At 41.6% G+C, this 23075-nt stretch overlaps 5 protein-coding genes across 12 annotated transcripts; 2 read left to right on the forward strand and 3 right to left on the reverse strand.

Annotated features, from left to right (window-relative positions):
• Positions 1-203: 203 nt before the first annotated feature.
• Positions 204-6701, reverse strand: LOC1275122 (scavenger receptor class B member 1). 2 transcript variants are annotated; one of them, XM_001688511.2, is made up of 6 exons: positions 6192-6701; positions 2645-2736; positions 2339-2560; positions 1984-2268; positions 1313-1907; positions 204-1239 (listed from the first exon to the last, which is right to left on the reverse strand). In XM_001688511.2, the coding sequence occupies exons 1-6, from the start codon at positions 6367-6369 to the stop codon at positions 1016-1018; spliced, it is 1596 nt and encodes a 531-aa protein (XP_001688563.1). In that variant the 5' UTR covers positions 6370-6701; the 3' UTR covers positions 204-1015. The 2 variants fall into 2 exon arrangements, with proteins under 2 accessions (XP_001688563.1, XP_061500348.1); XM_061644364.1 differs by having other exon boundaries at positions 6539-6580.
• Positions 6702-8243: 1542 nt separating this feature from the next.
• Positions 8244-10231, forward strand: LOC5667355 (cytokine-inducible SH2-containing protein). Its single transcript, XM_061644383.1, has 2 exons — positions 8244-9374; positions 9448-10231. The coding sequence occupies exons 1-2, from the start codon at positions 8476-8478 to the stop codon at positions 9740-9742; spliced, it is 1194 nt and encodes a 397-aa protein (XP_061500367.1). The 5' UTR covers positions 8244-8475; the 3' UTR covers positions 9743-10231.
• A 166-nt stretch (positions 10232-10397) lies between these two features.
• On the reverse strand, positions 10398-14398 carry LOC1275124 (ubiquinone biosynthesis protein COQ9, mitochondrial). Its single transcript, XM_314349.5, has 4 exons — positions 14023-14398; positions 10926-11605; positions 10638-10847; positions 10398-10567 (listed from the first exon to the last, which is right to left on the reverse strand). Exons 1-4 carry the CDS (start codon positions 14069-14071, stop codon positions 10529-10531), a joined length of 978 nt encoding a protein of 325 aa, XP_314349.5. The 5' UTR covers positions 14072-14398; the 3' UTR covers positions 10398-10528.
• Positions 11729-14025, reverse strand: LOC3289859 (uncharacterized). The gene is made up of 2 exons (XM_061644382.1): positions 13004-14025; positions 11729-12921 (listed from the first exon to the last, which is right to left on the reverse strand). Exons 1-2 carry the CDS (start codon positions 13689-13691, stop codon positions 11750-11752), a joined length of 1860 nt encoding a protein of 619 aa, XP_061500366.1. The 5' UTR covers positions 13692-14025; the 3' UTR covers positions 11729-11749.
• A 53-nt stretch (positions 14399-14451) lies between the features above and the next one.
• LOC1275125 (F-actin-uncapping protein LRRC16A) lies at positions 14452-23017 on the forward strand. Of its 7 annotated transcripts, none has more exons than XM_061644376.1 (20): positions 14453-14678; positions 15406-15503; positions 15608-15658; positions 15782-15910; positions 15981-16064; positions 16124-16512; positions 16587-16684; positions 16752-16939; positions 17025-17102; positions 17179-18065; positions 18138-18390; positions 18483-18658; positions 18755-18917; positions 18992-19063; positions 19208-19228; positions 19463-19724; positions 19789-20565; positions 20638-20697; positions 20946-21259; positions 21494-23017. In XM_061644376.1, exons 1-20 carry the CDS (start codon positions 14642-14644, stop codon positions 21584-21586), a joined length of 4230 nt encoding a protein of 1409 aa, XP_061500360.1. In that variant the 5' UTR covers positions 14453-14641; the 3' UTR covers positions 21587-23017. The 7 variants fall into 7 exon arrangements, with proteins under 7 accessions (XP_061500361.1, XP_061500365.1, XP_061500360.1 ...); XM_061644374.1 differs by lacking the exon at positions 14453-14678 and adding an exon at positions 15127-15300; XM_061644377.1 differs by lacking the exon at positions 19208-19228 and having other exon boundaries at positions 14452-14678.
• Positions 23018-23075: the final 58 nt, after the last annotated feature.

Genomic DNA, 23075 nt, shown 5'->3' on the forward strand with positions numbered 1-23075 from the left:
CATCTATGGTATTACCACACTTGAAAGTATAACAAAATCCTTGTGAACCATACTTACTTATCTCTGAAATTAGTAACCTAACTACTAAATCATACCATTGTCTAATCATCGACCAGCTCAAACAGATAACACAGCAACGCAAATACCGGGACACCTTTTTCCTTCTCATCGAACAATGCAGGTCGAACGTTGGAGACGTTCAATTTATATCCACACAACTGCAACGAATTTGTTTTATTGCTTTGATTGAAGTACGTCACTTACGGCAAACGGCGCTGCCATTATCGTTACCTATTATCAGACCACCGCCAAACGGTTCTCAGCGGTGAAATGAACGGGGCTTTGTAGTACGCAACACTGAAGCATTCTGGTCCGCTAATAGCTCGACAATCGGCTACAAACGGCAGCTACACTGCAGTGAAAAGCAATGCAGCGCATCGAAGCACGTTCTAAAACGATTTTTCCCGCGCATGCATATCGGTGATCAGTAGAAAAATACGCCGTACGCCGACTAGAACCGGCGGGAGAATGATCGTACTGCATTTAGGTATCGGCTAAGACGCAGGGAAGGGTTAAGCTAATTTACAAGGTAACAAAAAAAACAGGCACACTACGTAATGCATATTCTAACTTATTTCGTACTAACTGGCACATTTAGTTGCGCACTAGCGCGGGAAAATAGCAAGCTAGGAGGGGTGCTTTGAGAACCATCCCTCATCTTAAGATAATAAAGCAAACGTCTAACGAGGCGCTTGTAGCTGCGTATCAGACAACCTGCTATCGATATTTCGAACACTTAACGTACTGTTGCTAGCTATCCTACACTATTACAGGAGGGTAGGTCGGTATGGAAGAGCAGCATCGAAGACCTCGGAACTTCCTCGTAACGCCCAGCCAATTTTATGAGTATTCATGTGGCTAGTTCGAAAGGAATTTCCTTGCGAAATCCGTTTTGTTTTTACGATACTAGTGTTTGCGTTTCGGCTCGAGTGCGTTTTCAGCAAATGAGTTGCGGTCACTTTTTACTCGTGCTTCTTGTACTGTAGAAGCATTTGGCAATCAGCAGGACGACTGATAGAACGAAGAATGCTAGTGAACCGACACGTAGCGACATCTGGATGGCGTTGGCACTATACGTGCTGTGATAAATCATAGCACGCAGATCGTCGGATATCACTCCTGGTACGACTTCCAGCCAGATTACCGGTAAATATTGACCTTCGGTGAATTTTTCAAGTCCTGCAAGCAAATAACGATGCATACGTTAAGTAAAGCTAGTGTATGTGTTCTTATGGTGGCTCATTCTACTTACCTGACACCATGGCTGCCTTCTGCACTTGAATGTTTATCTGAAATCGAGACGCTCCGTCAATCGGAAAAGCCAGCCGGGGATGGATGTCAGCGTAGGTTTCATGTTTTTCCTGTACAGGGTTCACACCTTCAATCGACTCAATCAACTTTCGATCGCCGGTGTAGAAATGCGGAAACGAGGCGAATATAGGTGCCCCCATCGAGCAGCCGGTTATGTTGAACAGTCCACTAGGAGGGCATGATCCGGACTCCAGGTGGCAGAAGCAGTGGTTTGGCATGTGCTCGTCCGGATGCGAAAACACATTGTTGGGGATTTTGTATCGCCACGCCGGTATGCCATCCAGTGCCGTTACCTCACTATCGTAGACAAGCGGGAATTTTCGGCATAGTGATTTGATAAACACCTGTAGCGGGTGCTTGCGATCCATCAGATGGGGCGGAAATTGTGAACCGTCGGTTCCACCAACACGATCACATTCGTCGGTGTGCCACAAATCTAGCCGCGACTTGCCGTCGAGATGTTTGATGACGGCCAAATCTTCTAAGCTAGATTCTCCGGAGAAGATTGTGAAATTCTCGGCACTAGTTCCATTGCGCTGCAATGAAGCGTTGGAAACAACGGTTAATGTTTAAATTGCTGCGTAAAAGTCAAAAACTCTATCGCTTGCTTACCGTCATGAGCATGCCGAAGGAACTCGACACAATATCGGAACCAAACATTGACTTGGCCAGACTCAGCAATTTGTCTTCGTATCCCCAGAGCATGGATTCTACCGGTTTCTTGATGAACGCCGATGAACCGGAAGAGCTAGCGGCCATATTAAACGCGATTTGGTTCCACGTTCCTTCTGAACGTTTTTTGGAAACACCGGTAAGGAACACCACATTCGGAACCACTACTTGATCAAACGGTTTTCCTTTCGATTCTTCCGGCAGGTACTGAATGTAGCGATGTTCCTAATCAATTAAAATAAAGGGACACGTTTTGCATTCGTTTCGTTTGTGTTACAGTAATCACTCCACTTACCCGATACGAGATAGTTCCATCTCCATTATGAGTTATATCGACTTTGTTTGCCGTTTCTTTGTAAACGTATGGTCCGAGGTCTTCTACTTGTAGCTTGGTTGCTTTTCCAGCAAAAAAATCTTCAGTGTTGGTGTAGTTAAATACGTGCACCTTAAGTAGGGGGTATACAGGTGGGTTTTCCCACCATTCTGCTGCAGTCGAGTTTTCACTAAGTATTAGTTTCTGAATCACGTGAACAACAAAAAATCGCAATAAGAAAAATGTTTTTCATCGTTTTGTAAAATGAAAAATTAAGTATTCAATTACCTCTAGTAGAGAATTGTTGTACATGTTAGTGAACCACATAATGAAGAATCCAATAGCACTTGTTATAAATGTAACAAACAAAACGACAAATGCTGAAAAGATATTATATTTAAAAAGCCGTTCATTATTGAAATGTTTTTTTTCCATAATATATGGTAAACATTTGTGGCATTGCTAACGCAAATGCAAGAATTTAAAGAAATGAATCTAAAAAATATGGAAAGATAATTAGATTGTTGGTATTTCGAACTATACACAAGGAATGTTGGGTATGCCAGTTCTACCAAAATATGCAATCCAAATGTTTTTGGACCTTTTATTAGGTTCGAAGTATTCAGTGCATTTGAGAAAGCTAAAATTTTCTAAAATTACAAGCATTGAAAGTACGTGTAGTAAATTAAATGACATAAAAAGGATTATTGAAAACACTAATCACTAATTTGTCATAACGTTTGCATTTAAAAAAATGGACAAAAATGTGTTGATTTTTCATGGTTTCCCCTTAACTTGTTTTTCAAATTTTCTTCCACATTATCATCCTTAGCTTTATTTGCTAACTTATGAGTTCCAGGCCAAAATTTAACACCTCCATCAGGTGAACTCTAACCGTGATGGCTAAAAAAGTCAAATAATTCTGTTTAGAAGCGTGCGCGACCAATAAAATTGCAAAATTGCAATTGTAGCGTCTAAAACGGACTCCGTGGGTCAGTTTGTTATATAAAGTATTTTAGTATCCACAACATATTGGCGATATTAGAAAACATTCAGAGCACCAAAACAGGGCCCGGTACCGAATGGCCGACGACCCTGCGCAACGTGAGGATCCAAAGCAAGCGGAAAAGAAGACCGAGAGACAAGTACAGGTGTCTCCCGAGATATAAAGTTTATAACCGAACTTGAAGAGTTGGAATCTATGATATCGTGTATTTTATTTAAAATAATGTTCAATAATGTAATAATTATATTTTAAAAGCCGTATAAAATATAGATATTCAATATAGGGTAGTTGTGGAATCTTTGGAAATGTGTGTATAACGGTTATCAGCCCAGAAATTCAAAAAAATACATAAATTTCTTGTCAATGACAATTTTTGACTGTCAAAATCAAAATCGTCGTATCTGCGAATCGTCGTAATTCGAGGGGGTCGTAACTCGGGGGACGCCTGTAACTATATCGCTGCGTAAGCTTGGACGGGAAGTCGATGCATCCCGCCAAACAGTGAAATAGTATCTGGGAAACATAAACAAACATATCAGGAAGCAGAAATTGGGTCCAAAGGCTTCAATGACGCCAAAACTCAATTCGACCATTTCAAGTGAATTACGGCTGACTTTCCATATGACACCCTAGTACGCAAACCGGTCCAACATCCTCCATTTGCGTTCCATCTAAAATGTTCCGACCAACATGATGCAAAAGCTCTGCTCCAACAATCTACTCCAAACGACAGTCGCGAAAACTGAAGATAAAGTATTAAAAATCGGGATGCCTGCACGCATGTCCGCCACGGCGAAAATTCCGGATTACTTTTATACAGACTTTGAACATTCCGAATAACTGAGGAAAGGCAGCTCGCATGGTCGTAGATTTCTTTACTAGAAAATCTAAATTATTATTTTAAAGGATGTCAATGCAACGAAATTACCACACTTAGTTTTTTGTTCTAGGGCCTGCAGGAAACATGTCCATTTTTTATGCAAACGTTAAAGCAATATATAAAATGTTATCTTTTGTTGCCCGTGAATCACACCATAACAATCGTTTATTCTTTTTTTTGGCCGATAACGTATTACAGTCGCTTAAACACGGCAGCACGGAAAACTATTCATTTTTCTAAAATTTACCATACTGAAATTAATTATTGATAAAAATAAGCAATATAGCTCAAGAAAGGTCCTAGAGGCCACACTAGAATACGTCACTTTTTTTTAAGTTATTTTAGATCTTTTTTAAATAAAACAATTAGAATGTTTCTAACGTCACAAGCAAGAGTAGCTACTAATCACTTATGGCGCTAGATGAAAGGATCCAAATTATTATCAACAGCGTGTTCTGATGTGTGCGTAGTGACCTTTTATGGCCTTGGTACAAACACATAGCGGCAGCTATAGAGTGCACATAAATGAACGAACAAATTGTAAATTTATACTATGAGGGCAGGATTTAGTTGAAAATTTTGTTTATGTCTCCAAGCTGAGAGGCCGCATACTTTTTTTCGTTAACTGACACAGCGTCCTAGCTGTATGTGTTACATGCGTAAATGTTTTTTTTTTTCCTAGAAAATAATGTATGTCATGTACATTGTCGATAATAAAAATTGCTTCCGACTCAGGAGCGTGCCACGAACAAAAGGGTATGTTTTTTTAATTCCCTTGACATGCCATGCAGGTCTACCGGCAAGATCAACGCTTTGCGATAATGGCCTGGTAAGCTTCGGCAGGATGAGATGTAAGTGTTATAACACAGAATAAAACAGCCACTGCACATTTGATTATGATGTGCACCACACTACCCTTCATTCAGAGCGACTGGTTTGAGGCCGCTGTGATTGTGACCAACAATCAGCAAAAACGGTGCATGTGCAAAATGGCGTCACAGTATCGATAGGTAAGCGATCAACTGGAAAGTATTTCATTTGCAGTACAAAGGATTTGTGTGGCTAATTGAATACAATAGCTAAAAGCAAGACGCTGGCAGAGTGCGGCTCTGGGGTGTAATCTAAAGCCGCGCACTTCCTACTCGATTAGAGTGGTGCGCAGAATGAGAAAAATAACAAGGCAATCAAGAAGCTTCCATCGTTACACCTAACCTTCTGTTTCTTGGTGGACAGGCAGCACTTCGAATGGTTCGCAATCCTTGACCCAGGATGTCATGTTTTCTTTTACAAAAATTGATATTGCGTCTGAAGCCAGTTTGCAGTGTATCAGTCCCGAATATGAGCTCCTTCCATATCACCGATCGTCGACCGCGCGCTGTTGATACCGCCGCAGTGACGATCAGAGCCCTAGAAGATGGTGCGAGGCGCCAGTGTCGGGGCCTTTTTCGAGACGAAACGATGAAAAGCGCGTACGCGAGATGCCGCACGGGCAGAATCTAATGCGGAAGCAAAATTGTGTCGACATAAAAAAGGCAAAATACAATACACTTCAAATCACAGCCGCGCGGGATCTGATTCAATGAGAGCGAGGGGCTCTGTCTTGGAGCTTGGGCAGTAACACGGCAGTACGATCGCGATACGAGCAAGCACGTACGACCGGGCCAATACGCGCATTTACGTTTCACTTTCGTTGACGGACCTTTTTTCGGGCCCTACCGTGATAAATCGAACAGATAAGGCGCCAGAGGTCACCGCAGTTCATTATTTAAATCTACTGCTCGAGCAGCCGTCACATTTCACCTGCCATCAGCTGCCAAGCACATGTTCACGCAGCATGGTCAGCAGGCCCCCGTGCGTAATCAGAAATTCAGAAGTTACAGCAATTTTTCGGTACGATGTACGTTGTGCGATCGGCTTTTAATGGGTAGAAAATGGCACGCTTAACTCACTAAGTATTCGAATCCACTGGTTTTCTTTGGCATCCTCGCCGGATCGCTGCTCTAAGCCGAGATAGTAAAATATCGTATTTAGCGCACTGGTTCTTCTCTTCAACGGTTTCCGTGGTTCAGTATCGGAGGTGGTCGGAATAACCGTCTCTGGACTGTAGAACGCAACCATTTCGGGCATGTTGGCGGACAAATGCAGTTCGGAGCGTTTCTGTCTCGCGTAAGACCATACGACGTTGATTTCACTACAATTGCTCACTGCGCTCAACCTAACAGCTGCACTGTCCAATATGTTATGAACTTCCTTCTTATTGTGCCCTCAATCAACGAGGGCCCCAAGAAGAACTTACTATCACAGACCGCACACTTGTCGACTCGCAGCACTAGACTGAAGTCCTTAATCTATTCTTTGAGCACTTTTGATGCTTTCTTCCTCTCGCGGCCTCGACGTTAACGCACCCCGAAGCCTTATCTCTTGCAGTGGGAATATGTTAGTATTGGTCAGTTAGACTGATAACTTCACAAGCTGGGAAAAGAAATAGCTCAGCATGGCATTAAACGATCATCGATTGATGCGCCCTTCATTCACAAACACCAGCAAGACCTGTTACCATCATTGAAATAGTGCAGAAGAGGGCCACTAGTCAACGATCGGGTACAACAGCATAGAAGTAAGAAAATATGTGATGTTCCCATGTGATTCCATTTCGTTTGCTGTACACAGTGTAATAGGGAAAAGTAAGTTTTACCAAAATAGGATTCATATTTTCAATGCCTTTTTTCTTTTAAATTCATTTAAATTATCTTGACAAAATTAGGCCTTTTTTAAGGAAAAACTCACATCGTGTTTTTTCCGCAATCAACGCCTTCAGGTTAACTGCGCTCAGTTTTGATTGAAACAATATTTATTGGTAATTTCTTTATTAAACAAAAATATAACTCAATCTTTATTGAATATGGTCCAGGCAAGGTGGTAATTGCATAGTTTTTGGTTTTACTATTTAATATTACAATAATAAATTCCTTATCGTTTCTTTAACTGTTTCTTCTAGATAGTTTGCGATGGTTTGTTGCGTTGCTATTCCATTTTTTGTGGACAAAATCACGACAAATTACTTTTTCTTTACTTTTCTGAAACATCAATTATAATCCTACTTGACGTCAAACTATTCCTTCAACCCTTTTCTTTTCCTTATACGTGCAGAAAGTGTTGTCTTTCATACCTCCAATTCAATAAAGAGTTTTGAATCCAACGTGTTTGATAACATACAGTGGAGCGCCGTTTATCCGGGCTTCTCGGGACTTGAACTCATCCGGATATGCGAATAACACGGATAATGAGTCAAATGTTATATTTTATCACCAATTCCTGATTATTTTTTGGAAAACAATCTTATTTCTTGATAAAAATAAACCAGTTTTAATTAACTTCATGTTTTTCCCATAAGATTATATGAAATTTGCTTGAATTATCGTGTCTTTTGTTATGACAATGTGCTTTTTTAACCGCTTTTTCAAATATCCTCCTCATAACGCAATGTAACCATTGCGAACTGTCATTTCTCAACAACACGGATAAACGGACAGCCGGATAAAAGGTACTCGGATAAACGGCGCTCCACTGTATTCCAATAACAAACTTTTACTTTTCTGAAACATCAATTATAATCCTACTTGACGTCAAACTATTCCTTCAACCCCATTCTTTTCTTTGTACGTGCAGAAAGTGTTTCATACTTTCACATGTATAAAGAGTTTTGAATCCAACGTGTTTGGTAGCATATTTACATTCCGAATTCCAACTGCATTGTTGGTTGTCAAAAATGCAGGGCCGGTGACATCGTGAATAAATATTTAAAAAAAAACTAACTTATAGTCGATGAAGATATTTTATTTCGATCCTACTATTGGTCAGACAATAAACTTGGATAGCGAAGAAATGTCCCAAATCTCGTTCGACTTGATTTGGCGATTAAATATTGCAAAAAGCTTACTATTTTCAGAGGATGTTCAAGATGTGTATAAGAACCCTGTACTTCATTTGACTTTCAGCATCGCTGCTGTCAGTCTTGCCCTCTCCTAAACATTGCGATATTTTTCTGTACGTCCTCCATCAACAAGAATGGCTTCGATGTCGACGACAATTTAGTGCTACTAACGAATCCGAGAAGAACGCAAAGCAATTTTTAACTGTAGTGCTCAAAAAACAAACTTCCGTTAAATGTGAGTAATACTCGATTATGGTGTGCTTTCGTCGCTAGAGTACGCAAACCACGGTTTACCATCAATGAGAATGGAGGAGACAGACAGGCTCAGTGGATCAGCGGGGGCTTGTGGGCAGAGCTCGGCTGGACGGGCAAACACAAGCAGAATATCAAAAGCGGCCACTACCCCACGCACGTCAACGGCAGATGGACTTTGCCGGTTCAATTGGTTTCCATCCCTGCGAAGAAAGCGTTCCTCGTCAACAACTGTTGTGGTGGCCACAGCCCACAGCAAGAAGAACGATGGAGCAGGAACTGTCAAGGAAGAATTGTTTACCGCCAGCGATGAAAACAATCACGACAGCCAAGCAGAAGGGGGTAGCGTGTTTTACACGCTACGAAAACGGTTCCAGAAGAAATTTACCTCGGTCAAAGTGAAAGCCTTTGAGCCGAATGTGGCCGGTACGTTGGGTGGCGCAGGCACTCCAAATTCTACCACCTCCAACACGAACTACAATGACTCAAGCCACTGTACTGGCACGGCAGGGGAACGACTTCCAAGCGATACCTGCGTGAACGGAAATGATTTTGCACGGATCGTCATTGAACGGCATAGTCAAAACCCTATCCGGTTTTCGTCACCCAATGCTAACTTACCTGTGATAATCAACAGTAGAGATACTGAACCAAATACGGGGGAAGACCGAAGACCCCTATCAGTAACCGCCCCATCCGCTGCCACATCCGAACCTAGCACCTCCGAATTGGACGATATGATGGCGCAAATGCGTATCGATCTGCTACAGTATGGATGGTATTGGGGCAAACTTACGCGTTTAGCGGCACAGAAAAGGCTAGCCCAACAAGTGAATGGAACATTTTTGGTACGAGATTCGCAAACCGAAAAATACCAGTTTACAGTGAGTTTTCGAAGCTTCGGAATAACCTTGCACTGTCGTATAGACTTTGAAAATAATTACTGGTAAGACCAAACTCTTCATTTGAACATCGACATGATAACCAAAGAAAAAATACAAACGATCTACGATTTTCAGGTCTTTTTCTGGCTTAGCGACACCCACGACGTACAAAACGATGGTGGATTTGATACAGGATACTATGAAGAAGTCCGAGTATGGGGTAATAGGTTATGTAAAGCAAGACACAACGTTAATGCCTCCGTTTCCTGTGCGACTGACTAGGCCAATCAATCGATTCTACGAAGTTTCATCCCTGCAGCATTTATGCCGGTTCATTATACGGCAAAAAATTGATGCCAAATCCACCAACGAACTGCCACTACCGGAAAAGCTGAAAAAATATGTAGAGGAAAACTTCTATGATCTCTAGTTAGGCATAGTTCCGTACTGCAAGAACAAACATTGACACAAGGCGTCTACCAGTGAAATCTCAATAAGTTAAGATTGGAGCGATTGTAGAAGTGGTCTAAATGCGCTAGAGGATGTTTATTTGAAGGAGAAAATATAAACCACGTTTGCAATGCATACATGCATGCACGTGTGCAACGCGAATGCAACAGTGCACTAGAACGCACAATCTTTCCGACATGCTCACGTAACTTTGGACTGTTGCATCAATCATAACGGCAAGCAATGTTACACAGAACCGTTTGTTCGCCACAGCAATTAATAAGTAGACAAATTTCAACATGAAAATGATGAATTTCTTTATCATTACTTTCCTTCTCAAATGGAAATACACAATTTGTACATAGCTAGTTGGCTTCGTCACGATTGTATCACCAAAGATAAGCAGAACGAATTAATCGACTATACAATAAAAACAGTTCCAATGCAAGAACAATCATGTGCGACTAAATGCTCTGTCTGATGATTCAAAATGACTCGTAACCGTATTTGAAGCCTTTGAGTTCACATGTTCATGGTGCTTCTTTTCATTATTACTTCCAAATTGCGTTCCATGCGCTTTATTTTGTAATGGTTTTTGTTCTTTCTGTCACAAATGCTTTTACATTCACATGAAATGGTTTTTATTAATTTTATTCCTGAGCCAAGTGATTTGGTATGTTGTATTTTAGTGACCGTGAAATGGCTTTGTCTAACTGCGAGGAATCTTTTCGGTTTTCACTACGTTAAATTTATGTTGATAGTCATATCATCGGCGTTCAAAGTTTAATCCGAGAATGTTTCGCGCCTGAAACAAAACAAAAATCATGGTATGTTATGCCATTGGGTATTCTTATGTTAACTTTGCTAACCCTTACCGTTGTGAAAGCCGATCCTACAGCGTTTTGTAAATGATGGGTGGCATCTTCCGATTTGACAAGAAAATCGTGCACTAAGCTAGCCTCTTCCATTCGGCGTTCAAGAAATTTCCACGTTTTTTCAAATCCTGTGGAAGAATCTTGCAACATGTACAGTTCTGTAGTTTTGTAGATACATGCTAAACCTATGCGTCGTGTATACCAGTTAAACTGTAATGAGTGATAAAAAGATCATATAGCTAGACGTTGATACACTCCAAGGATTCTGGTGCCTTCTGGTTAACTTACATCGACCGAGCGATCACCGGCATAATAGCAAATATCGTCCACTAGCGTTAATACGTTTGCTAAAGAGTGTGGTGCATTTGGTGGTAGTGCCATAAGACCTAATGCCTGTGGCCAATACTTCAGGTATGGTTCGAGCAAGCGGAGTCGATATTCGATCGCTTTGCGAGCGAATTCGGACGGATTTGGGACTCGTTCCAGATCCGCCGTCTCTTGTTTGAGGTAGTCGATGAGTTTCAAATTACACTGTTTGTAAAAGTGATGAACAAGCTCGATTCCACCGCGTGGGAACAATCCATGGCTGACACTAGGATAGTTTACTGTTTCCGCTCCTTTCGCAACGGCCTGCTTGGACCAGCCATGTGATTGGACAAATGCTAGTGCTGCATCGAGAATCATTTCCTTCGCCCGTTCCACATCCGGATCAGGTGCTTGCTGATCGTTAGAGGTGGATGAAAACGTGTCGACCTGCGAGCTGGAGCTAGTACCTGCCGCTCCCGATGCTTGCTGTTGTTTGACATACTCCTGCTCTTTTTTCTCCTCACGAGCTCGAAAATCGTCGAAGGTTTCGTTGGCCCTGCAGAGAGTTCCAGTAACTCCAAAGTGCCTCGTAGGTATCGCAATTACGCTTTTAACGGATGCGCCCTTGCCAATTGTCCTAAAATTCGCCACAACATTTTTGCCTAAAATAAAAAAAAATGAGAGAACAAGATGGGCATAATGCAATTAATACTGAGAGATGTTGTATGGACTGATAATAATAAGAAGAAGAATAATGACAAAATTGTTTCAAGATCCAAATAATGTGATTTTCATTTAAAGTATATTTATTCAGTGTCCATTTGTTGCGTTGAGCTACATTTATCCACGCCCATAGTACGTCTCATTTGATCAATCGCACTGTTAACCCTAGCCAAATGGAAATCCAACATATCTAGCCGCAAAAGCATTCCCTGGCACAGTTCTACTTTTTTTGCCTTGGTCATAACCGGTGGCATCTCTCCGTTCAATGTGCTGACCGTAATCTCTGGCAATTGTTCTACGCTCGAATGTTTTCCTTTCATTTCTGCTGCAGCCTTCATCTCGTTTTGGTAGTGTGCGCGGCTCAAGTCGATTCCTGTCCTGAGCTCGAGTAGGAACTGTTTTTCCAGCGTCTCAAAATAGTTCCAAATATGGCTCCGGTTAGATCGATCGGTTTTCAACAACACCCAGAGTGCCGACAATGCGCTGATAATACTGTAACTATTGTCCAACAGATCGGTCTTGGCGCCTTGTTTTAGCAGGCAGATATGGTGTGTAAGCATGTTTTTCAAGACATCTCCACTAAACCACTTGATGAGTGGCTCTTTTTGCAGTTTTTGGCGCATATCGTTCATGATCAAATCCTTATACACGTTGATTGCGTATGATCGAACCGAGTCATCGTCGAACTTCTTAAGCATGTAAGACACAATCATGTATCGGCCTTCATCATCGAAAGAGTGGATATAATCCGTGAGCACCGCTATGCCAACCTCTCGGTTACGCACGCTTCCTGACCTTTCCAAACCTCGAACATAGTGTTCGCAGAAAATGCTATGGATTTGAGCATCTAAATCACGTGCGGAAAGCATGTTGTCCTTTACTAACTTTACCAGGGCTTGCATTAATCGAATGCCCTTGAAGTACATCACGGTCCAATCCCCGCTCATTAGGACCACCACGTAACGTAATCCCATTTCGAATACGTAACGAGGATTGTAAATCTGAGGAACAGTTCCCGGTAGCAATTCCTCGCCAAGCAAAAGGTAGAACAACATGGCAAAACCCTCGGCCATATATGTATCCTGACATAGAAAGCAATCGTAGCTGGACTCTTCGTCGTAATCGTCATCCTTCTTTTTGCTTTCAAAGTGGATTCGTTTTTCTCCGTAAGGCAGCATAAATAGTGGATCTTTAACAAGCAGCAATATTGTTCCGATCATGTCTTCTGCCACTTGAATGGAATAACTTTTGCTAGCTAAAATGAGATAGAGTAGAGTATGGTTACTTTAAAATTATTTGGCAATTACTGTGAAGATTTTATCACCGAGTATTATTACCTGGCAGTTTTGGCGTTTGTTTGAGACTTTTTCTCAATTGCTCGGTTCTTTGGAGATGGAGAAATGGGAATAATTTGCCCACCAACCGAAGCAGAAAACATATCACTGCATTTTTCTGCGTCAGGCTTGTTTCGAAGAAAATATTGCTCGAAGGCTGGTTCAGGTGTTTTATAATTGGTTCCAAAAAGAGTAGCAATGTAATGTACAGCTGCAGCAATCTTCGAATAGATTCTTCGCATTCCAAAAGCTCCTCTTCCTGCTCATCCATGTCTTTGTTGATGACTTCGGGCAGCTTTATCTTGTCGAGGTATTCAATAAGCGTCTGAAAAACCCATTCCATACAACGGGCCCGCTTTGCAGGTAGCCGCAAAATAGCGACTTGCATACACTTTAATACGCTGGTAAATACATCATCGCTTGTAGTAATGCGCACTTTTTCCATCAACTCGTACAACACCTCCGGCGGACTGCATTGTTGAGCCACACGGGATAGTACCGTTTCTGTGGCCGAATACAGGTCGGGTTTTTTTTCGGCATTTTCATCCGTCAGGTTTTTAGAAATGAGTGAAATAAGCTCCATAGATTGCATCTTTACAGCGATATCGTTTGCAGGGTCGGTTATTATATCAACAGCCGATTTATAGCTACCCTCCTCTAACTTTGCAAGCACTGCTTCAAGAACATCCATGGCTACGGAAACCGGGAGGTAGCCCTTCGGGGGATGGACGCTTTATGATTGCTCAACAGTATGCAACACAAAATTCTCACAAGACAGGCAGATATACACGCTGTTGTTATCACTTCTAGGTGATGAAGGAAATATATTTATCACTGACTATGGTTTTGCTGATAAATTTTAGCAAAACGTTTCGATTGGTTGCGCCATGCGTTCACTGTACAATATTTTCTCCGAGCGAATCGCCCTGACTGAACCCATCGCATGTAAACGGTTCAATGAACGTCATTTGCTTACGAAACAGGTCCATTTTTTCTGCATCGAAATAAGCACTGCAACTTACCTGAACTGTATGTTGAATGACGAACGAGGATAATAGCACGGGGAAACATATTTTATACTCTCGTTTGTGTTCACTTGTGCACCAGCAGAATTGATAAAATTCGAATGATCTCGAGTTGCTTTCTGGTGAAATACTTTCATCAACAGTGTTTGACAGCTATGCTGAATACTGCTGAAAGTTGATGTTTATTTTCCTCGTCGAACGTGCTGCTGCATGTTGTTTTCGCACATTTTCGTTGTTGATTTTTACTCTCATCATTGTATTGAAACTTGAGCCACTTTATCACAAAATTATTATCACTCGTAAGATGCCTATTGATTGGAGTGACTTCAACAATCTGTAAACAGTTCAAGTTGCAAAGTACAGTGCTGAACTCGATATGTTAAACCAAAGGAACAGCTGTCAGTGTGCGGGCAACAGACACAATCGAATTTTTGCATAGGATTATCAAAGATGGTTGTCAGAGAGGTCGTCTCTGAATTTGTAATCACTGCACCCAGTTCGCACCCCTATTAAAGCACCGAAAATACAGCTTTAACTCGCGATAATTATGTAGGTACAGACAGTGTTGCGCGGAGAAAGTTGCAGGCCTGTTACGTGCATTCCAAGCGGCTTGATAATGTCGACCCGTTCGCAGCTAACGAAGGATCTAAATGGTAAATAATGTTTGCAAAGAAAATGTTTACACCCAACCCACCGTTAGCCAAAATGTTGGTCGTAAAAGACTAGCAATTACCGAGCGCAGCGTGCGAGCTGCTTCCAATCACTCGTTTGTGATCCGATCGATGGTTGAAGAAAGTCTGAAATTCTTGGGGTTCATCTTAATGAATGAAGATTCAATTGCACAGACAATGACGGCGTACCATTGTTGGTGTACGATACAAAGCCACAACCCACCTAACCAGGAAGCAGATTGAGTCACACTGCTGTTTAAAAAAAACTATGCAGGCAACCAGGCCCCTTTTTGTTATGATACATTCTTTGCATATCAGCAGTGTTGTTGAGGAGTTACGCCAGCACATCGCAGCACACCTCAAGTCTCTGCTATTGGTGATAATGATATCACATCGATTCGCTGATAAGCGAAACTTAGATATGAAGCGCTTTGATGTGTCCCAATCCCTTCTGGGCCCCAGTATAACTTTGAAACACGTTTGGTCAAGATGCTTTCGAAACGCAGTAGTGAAGTATCGACTTCACAAATAGTTGAAAATGCTGGGAAATATTTGGCAAAAGTTTTGCAGTTGATTCATTTGAGTGCCAATAAAAATATTACAGGTGATGTTAGAAGCCTCCCATCACCCAACGAGTGAAGTACAGGCTGAAGTGCAGACTAAGCTGAAACATTTTCTGTTTTTTCTTCTCTTTTATTGTAACTTCCAGAGAGTGTGAAGACACTTCTCGGCCGCCACACCAAAATCCTTGTAAAGTACATGGTTAAACTTGAGGTAAAGAGCGATAAAACGGAAAACAGAGTTTTGGTAAGTAATTGTATTAGAAAAATGATGATGCTCATATTGCCTTTAGCGACGCGACCTTCGATACGGACTCACTTCGATCCAACTAAACCGACATGTTTCTTTAGGTTTTCACGCCCGTGCGAGTGTATCTTCTAACAGCCAAAGTACCGACAAGGGTAGGTGTTGCAACAAATGCTTATTTCACGCTTTATCATCCACTGCGATACGGGTGGATACGATAAGAGTTGCTAACTAACTTAACTAACTGGATCGAATGTATATTGCTTACCACCTTGCAGATAGACTGCCACTTTCACTACCTAGATATACAATCGATCGAAAGTCGGAAGCCAACGCATTTTACAATAACTACCAATGACAAAAGCTATTCCTTTTCAACGATTGGCGATGCCGGAAGTTTTACATCGGTCCGTATTTGTATTCCATTATGATCTGTTCATCTTTGTAAGTTCAATTTTTGTGTTGCTTCTTTTGCAGAATGCTGACGTGATTTTAACAGATTTATCATCTGCAATTAAGCAGATATTTCCCACGGTGCCGCTGCGCTACATAATTCGAAAGGTAAGCCATTTGTCTGCTTAGTAGGATCTATTAAATGTTCAAGTCATTTTTCTCTGCAGATTGATGTGAATCCCATCGAGCGTACTTCGATTTTTTCGGACGAATTGCGCCCATCCGATCCACGCAATGTGGGGCCGTGCGGTGGTTTTAGCATGCAATACGCTTGCATGTGCGATCTGCATGCGGTGCAATATCGGGAGGAGGTAGCATGGGACATCGATACCATATACCTTTCGCACGATGCACGAGTACTCAATTTGCGCGACTTTGATCATTTGGAGCAGAAAGATCTGATGGCGATTGTGGCCGCGCTAGAGTACAACACCTTTTTTCGTGGATTGAAGGCGTCTCATACACGATTGTCTACGGAAACACTTGAGCGGGTGTTGCAAGTGTTGCGGCGATCACTGTGGCTTGAAGAACTTCATCTAGAATCGTTGGGACTAAAGTAAGTTTACCAGTGCAGAGGAAATAATGGAATCATTTTAAACACGCTCGATGTATTGCTATTCACTCTTAAAGGTCTGACTTTATACATAAGCTAGCTGTTGCTGTGATATCAAATTCTGCGCCTGCATTACGATCGATTGACTTAAGCCATAATGTGATTGAGGACAAAGGTACAAATCGATTCGAAGAAAGCTGCAGTAACGTGAAAATAATATGTTTCAATTGTTGCTTTTCCAGGCGCTACACATCTGGCTGGACCAATAGCAAAAATGTCGAAAGGGTTTTCGAAGCTGGCACTTGCACATTGCGGTCTTACGGCCAAAGGTGTGAATCAGTTGGCTCATTCGCTTTCGTTGAATCAGAATATTTCGAATTCATTGACGTATCTGGACCTCAGTGGTAACATTCTGAAAGATGACGGAAATGTAATGTATTGTTACATGTCATGCCTACCACAAACTGGCAGTATGGCTGTCGAAAACTTATTGAATGTTTTGTGTGTTTTTGCAGAATCTTTACAACTTTTTGGCACAACCTAATGTTATAGAACATTTGGATATTTCCCGCACGGATACTACATTGGAAAGTGTAAGTATATGCACATCGAATTGGCATTCACGCGAGATGGAACATTCGTTCATTTCAAGATACTTATCAATCGTAGGTTTTTGGAGCTCTCTTACGTGGCTGCGCGACCCATCTTCTACACTTGAATGTTTCGCACAACAATTTTGGTACGAAGAAAGGCAAAGAAATACCACCTTCGTTTAAGCAGTTTTTCACGAGCAGTCTAAGTCTGAAGCATCTTAACATTGCCAGCTGTAAACTGCCATTGGAGGCCCTTAAACATCTGCTGCTTGGATTGGCTTGTAATGAATCGACGGCCGGTTTGTATCTAGATCTAAGCGGAAATTCACTTGGATCACAGGGAGCTCATGTGCTGGAGTCGTGCATTCACGGTGTACGAGTACTAGCATGTCTTGATATCAGCGACAACAACATGGACTACGAGCTGGCCAATGTTCTTACCGCTATTGGTAAGAATCCATCGATCCGATCTTTATATATGAGCAAATGCTTCACAGGCATGAAGCTGAAGCACATTGGCACTGTGATGGATTCGTTGGTAAATCTAATTCAAAAGGAAGACTTTCAATTGCAAGAACTAGTACTTGCCGAAAATCGACTAAAGACCGACCTGCACAACTTCATCAATGCCCTCGGCAGCAACCAACATTTGCAGATGCTGGACATCACGGGAAATCTGATGGGTGACATAGGTGCACGGTTGCTTGCAAAAGCGCTGCAGATCAATAACAAGCTGAAGACCATCGCACTAGATCGAAACAACTTTACGCTGCAAGGTTATGCGGACATAGTTTATGCTTTGGAGAACAATTTCTCAGTGCGCAATATGCCATTCCCGTTGCACGATATTGCACCTTGCCTAAAGCAGCATCCGGAACGTACCGATGTGTTGATGAAAAAAATGCAAGAGCTGTTGTTCCGCAATGGAAATGGATTCAAGCGCACACACGGACAAGGTTTTCGGTAAATTTATGATTGTTTTATGTATTTTTATCAATGTGAATGGTATTCACTGTCTGTGTTTGTATTTTGCAGGCTGCAACATGGATTTTTACTATCGTCCACTCATCAAGTGTTAGATAAGCTAGTTGCTGAAACCCAAGAAACGATGTCATCCCGCCAGAGCTCTCTTGATGGTAGCCTATCGCGTTTATTGGAAGACGCTGAAAACTGCAAACAATTGCTACCGAAGTTGCAAGAATCGGTACGATGTGACCCTCATCCGATTGAGGTGCGCCTCGGAAAAATGAAAACAGAGCTCCATCACTCGATCAAAAGCTACCTCGAGGTAACAATATATCATTAAAACAAACATGAAAAAAGACGAATCATTAAAACAAACATGAAATTGATTGAATATGTCAATTTATCACTTTCTAGGAAACGATGGAAACCATGCTACGTACTGGAATCGAGCAGTGTCCAAAAACGTTAGGCTCTCAGGTAGTTCTGACCGAGTTGCGTAAAGGTTGCGAGGAACGACTAACAATTTCTGAAGAGTTTCTACAAAGTTGTCTCGTAAACAGCGCCGGAGGAGAGGTTATGAACCGTATTAGGTACAGTCTCATAATGTGTGCTGTCCATCATTACCCATGGACCGTCAAGTATTACGCTGGTGTGTTTTAATGTTTCTTTTTCCTTTCTCACTATAGCGAAGTGGAGCAATCATTGGCAAGTCTAATTTCTGATCGAGCCACAGATGAGGTATTGGAAGCACTAACACGTTATCGTAAAGGTCTGGGAATTGCCGAGGGGCCACTCAGTTACACAGACGATTTGCATTCTTTAGATGGGAGCAAACATAATTCTAGTCAGGTAGTTGAGTTCACATCCTCTTGAGTCACGAACGCTAAAACCCTTAGTCTAATCGCGCTTACTTTTTATTGTAGAGCACTGAGCCGATCGCAAACTTTGAACTGAGAGGTTTAGATTTACCCAAACTGGGCCTGGATTCACCGACGGTAAGTTGAGCAGATATCTGTTTTATGTACATCGTTACAAAATGTACCTCATTGTTTCATCATATTTTACCAATATTCAAATTCATTCCACGTTTTCATCGATTACCTTCATCCCATTTTTACCACATCGCACACATTCAACAGAAATTGGAATACCTAAACCTAGTGAGTATTATAGAATAGTGTTCACATACATACACTTACACACACTCTACCTTTGTGCATGCCTCCTTCATGGACCTACAGAATATTGGCTGAACAGTTATAATTTGCCCTGTAGTCCCAATGTCCAAAATCTATTAATTTAGCTTAATCGTTGATAGCAATGAAATGTATGCTTTAGCTGTACGCTACAATTATTGTTATGTCGACTAATGTAAACAATTACTTATTTACCAGGCTACACCCCAATTGCAACACAAACGTCGTTCTATCGCAAGGAAAGTAAGACCACAATCGGTAGTAGGTCTAGGGATCGAAAATCTAAGTCTTGCTAACATTCCCGATGTCACGGAGACATCGATGGCGAGTGTGTCGCGTAGTAGCAGCAATAATAGTGGATCCAAAAAGTACGAATCGTCCAATGCCAAGGAAGACGAATGTTGCGATTCTATTACGGAGCTTCCAAGTCAATCCCTTACCCTGCAACACTTGGTTAAAGGTATGAAGCTGGATGAGCTAAGCAGAATTGTATGAAACTTATTATTTTTCTTTTACATTCACAGGTCGCCCAAAACGAGCAAAAACAAGAGCACCTAAAAAACCTGTCATAACGGATACTGTTACGGCTGGTGGGACTGTAGTGAACGAGGGAATTGAATCATTCTTCCGACCAGGTTCGGCTACACCCTCGACTCTAACACCACTGGTTTCTCCCACCTCCGAGGAGTGCAGTTCGTTAAGTTTCGTCGATAGTCCTACGTTGAGCCGCGATGACGGAGGCAGATTCAGCAATGTCACTTCCGGCGAAACAACGCCAATATTGGAAGAACGCAAACCTCTTAAACTGGATCGCTCTTCACCACTGCTGAAAGGAGTGAATTGGACCTCCCGTTCACGCTCGTCAGACAACTTGGAAAAGGTATCACCATCTGTTAACCGCAAGTCACCATTGGTAAAAGCGGCAACGGAGGTAGTAGAAACGCCGGTGCGCGAGTCTCGACCGGTCGATAATGGTGCTGCTACTCCTATAACGGGAAGTAAGTCGCCTAGTAACGAATCAGTACGCAATCATCATGTGGAATCAGCTCATGGTGCGTCGAGGCTTGGAAATGGCACAGGCCAAAAAACACCGATTATTACACCGAAGCCCCGTCCGTGGTCGGTACTAGGGCATGAATCGAAAAATGAATTCAACGAACCATCTGTCGACAGCATCGACACGGATGGGGATCTCGTGCTGATCTCCGGACAAACACCTGGAGGATCGATTGTCGGCATTACGCCCGGAGCTATAAGTTCCGCTGGTGTTACTGGTGGAAGTATACTGGGTATTACTCCAGGTAAATACAATTAACTGTTTGCCTGATGTTAATAGTTGTATAGTTTAATGTACTCTACATTTCATTTATTAGGTGCTGTTATAGAAAAGAAATCCGTAAGGGACATGGCGGCAGGACTAAACAAACTTGGAGGTAATGCATGTCTTGCTAATGTCCCATTGTGAATTGCATGTTAGAATTTAGTTTGATTGGTTTATTTTCTGTTTTTGTTTGTATTTTACCTTTTTTTTACATACGATTCTGTTCCCTGTGGCTTGTACGCCTTGATGGATGGTTTTCATCGTTTGCCCACTTTTTGTGTTGTTTTGTTTGTGTTTTCTTGATTTCGGATGGTCACCCAATTTGGCATGCGTTATGTTGCCGCATCTTGCATCAAGCAGTAGAGCTCGAGCGGAATTCGCTGATGAGGAGTTCGATTTCCTCGCACTCGGCATCGGCAGTGATGCGTACCTCACCATCCTCGATACTGGGGCGCAGTAGTCAAAAAAATAATAGCATGACAAGTGCCAGTAGTAGTAGCAGTAGCAGTCCAACTAGCAGCGTAAAAAATGGTGATTCTACTACTTCCGACGGAGCACCGACTATCAGTTCGGGTGCTAATATCGAGGAAACCGGTGCTATCAGTGTGCCCCAAAAGGACGAAAAGCACGTAAAACGTATAGTGGCTGGGAAGAAAATTACTGCTTTGTTTGAGGTTGGTTTTGATTTGTTAAAATTTAGTTACTCGCCATTTTTACCATCATTATTTCACGATCATTTTTCATAGAAATCAGTAATGTTAAGCACGATCATAGTTTCTGCACGTAGTTTTGCTGGTGTTAATGATTAATAACCCAAGGCAGATGTCTCAGTCCATTTGCTTCTTATACCTGCCTACAATTTGACGGCATTGATTTGGACACTTTTCCTATCTTTTTTTTCCATCCAGGAGACGCTAGTTGAAGGTCTGCAAAAATCATCACGAAAAACCATGTACAGAGAGTCCACCGTGTATAAGGACGAAGATACGGTGGATGTGTAGGCATGTCGTGGAGGGATGCAGGAGGGTTTTAAAATGGGAAAAAATCAACATTAGTTTTACCAACACCCACTTTAAGGCATTATTCGTAAATACGTGCGGCAAAACACAGCAAAGCATCACACAGAGCTGCGGTATAATGAACTGTGAGGCGAGACAGTATTGATGCAAAGGATATTTGGATACGGCAGGGTACATCAGATCAGATGGTTTCTTTTATCCATATATGTGGTTTACGTTCGTTTTCGTTGATCTATTTTTTTATCGATCTTTTAAATAACTGTAACGCGCCTGCACAACGACTCAATGCAATGTACACCAAGAAAAGTATTATTTTTACTCAAACAAGATTGACTGCGCAATTCAAAAGTAGCTATTCGTTTTCATGTGTTGATTTACACTGCTATCGTGAGTGGTTCAGTGGGTTTTATTTTAGTGTATTGTAACTTTCTAGCTGTACTATCGCAACACCATATGGTAGCTCATGAAAAGACTGTTATTATTCTCCTCCAAACTTGGTAAAGGAATGGTGCGTTATTAGGATCTATCGGATATTAATGTGAAAGCATGTTTGTCTACTTCTTTGCCACTTGAAGGCGTGTTTTTTTGAAACAAGGAATGTTAAAAGTCTGAAGGTAGGGTTTAGGATAGCGACGTTCATTCCAATGGCTATTGCAGAATACATAATGACACAGTGTGTGCAGTGTGGTCTGGTAAACAGTCAAAAACAGAAACATTATTCGTTTCGATACGGCAAGACACTCAATGCAAATGGAGAGGTAACAGTGGTCTATTCAAATGTCTATGTCCTTCCGCAAGTTCGTACGATTAATTGGTGTATATTATGACAAAGGAAAGCAAAGGAACTGTGCCAAAATAAGGTAAAGTAAAATAGAGAAGAAAATCATTACAAACAACATAATAGAAGGGTAACCAATGTCTAAAGACATCGCTAATCGTATATAGTTTATCATGGCATCGAGTATAACACGAATAAAAACCCCAAGGATAAAGCATGGTAGAATAGATCACACACTAGATCAATTACACGTATTTGAACATAATATTTCGGGACCGTTTCATGATAAAGTTTGATAATTTCATTGACAGTGAAGATCCAGCACAAATATACGCTATCTATGGTTATGGTCCAAGTTTTGTATGCGTACCACATGGAAAAAATATATACCCATAGCGAAGACTAAGCCTACCGGACATTCGGAGGAGCATCGTTGCAATATAATGTCCCAGAATAATGGACGTGCAAGATTTGGTGCAAGAGAACGCATCCGTTTGTAATCGATTCCAGCGAGACTCTTAGAAGCACACGTTAATATGAATTGTATGTATTTTCAGTAGCTTAGACTCTTGTGGGTCGTTTCGAATAAATAGCAGAAGTGAAAAGAGCATGTCTCCCATACACTCCAGGAGCAATTGTAGTGTTGGTAGATTGAGAATTGTTTGATGACTGGGTGTATATTAATTCTACCGA

This window comes from Anopheles gambiae, chromosome 2 (genome assembly GCF_943734735.2).
Source record: "Anopheles gambiae chromosome 2, idAnoGambNW_F1_1, whole genome shotgun sequence".
In the NCBI taxonomy this organism is placed as follows: Eukaryota; Metazoa; Arthropoda; class Insecta; order Diptera; family Culicidae; genus Anopheles; species Anopheles gambiae.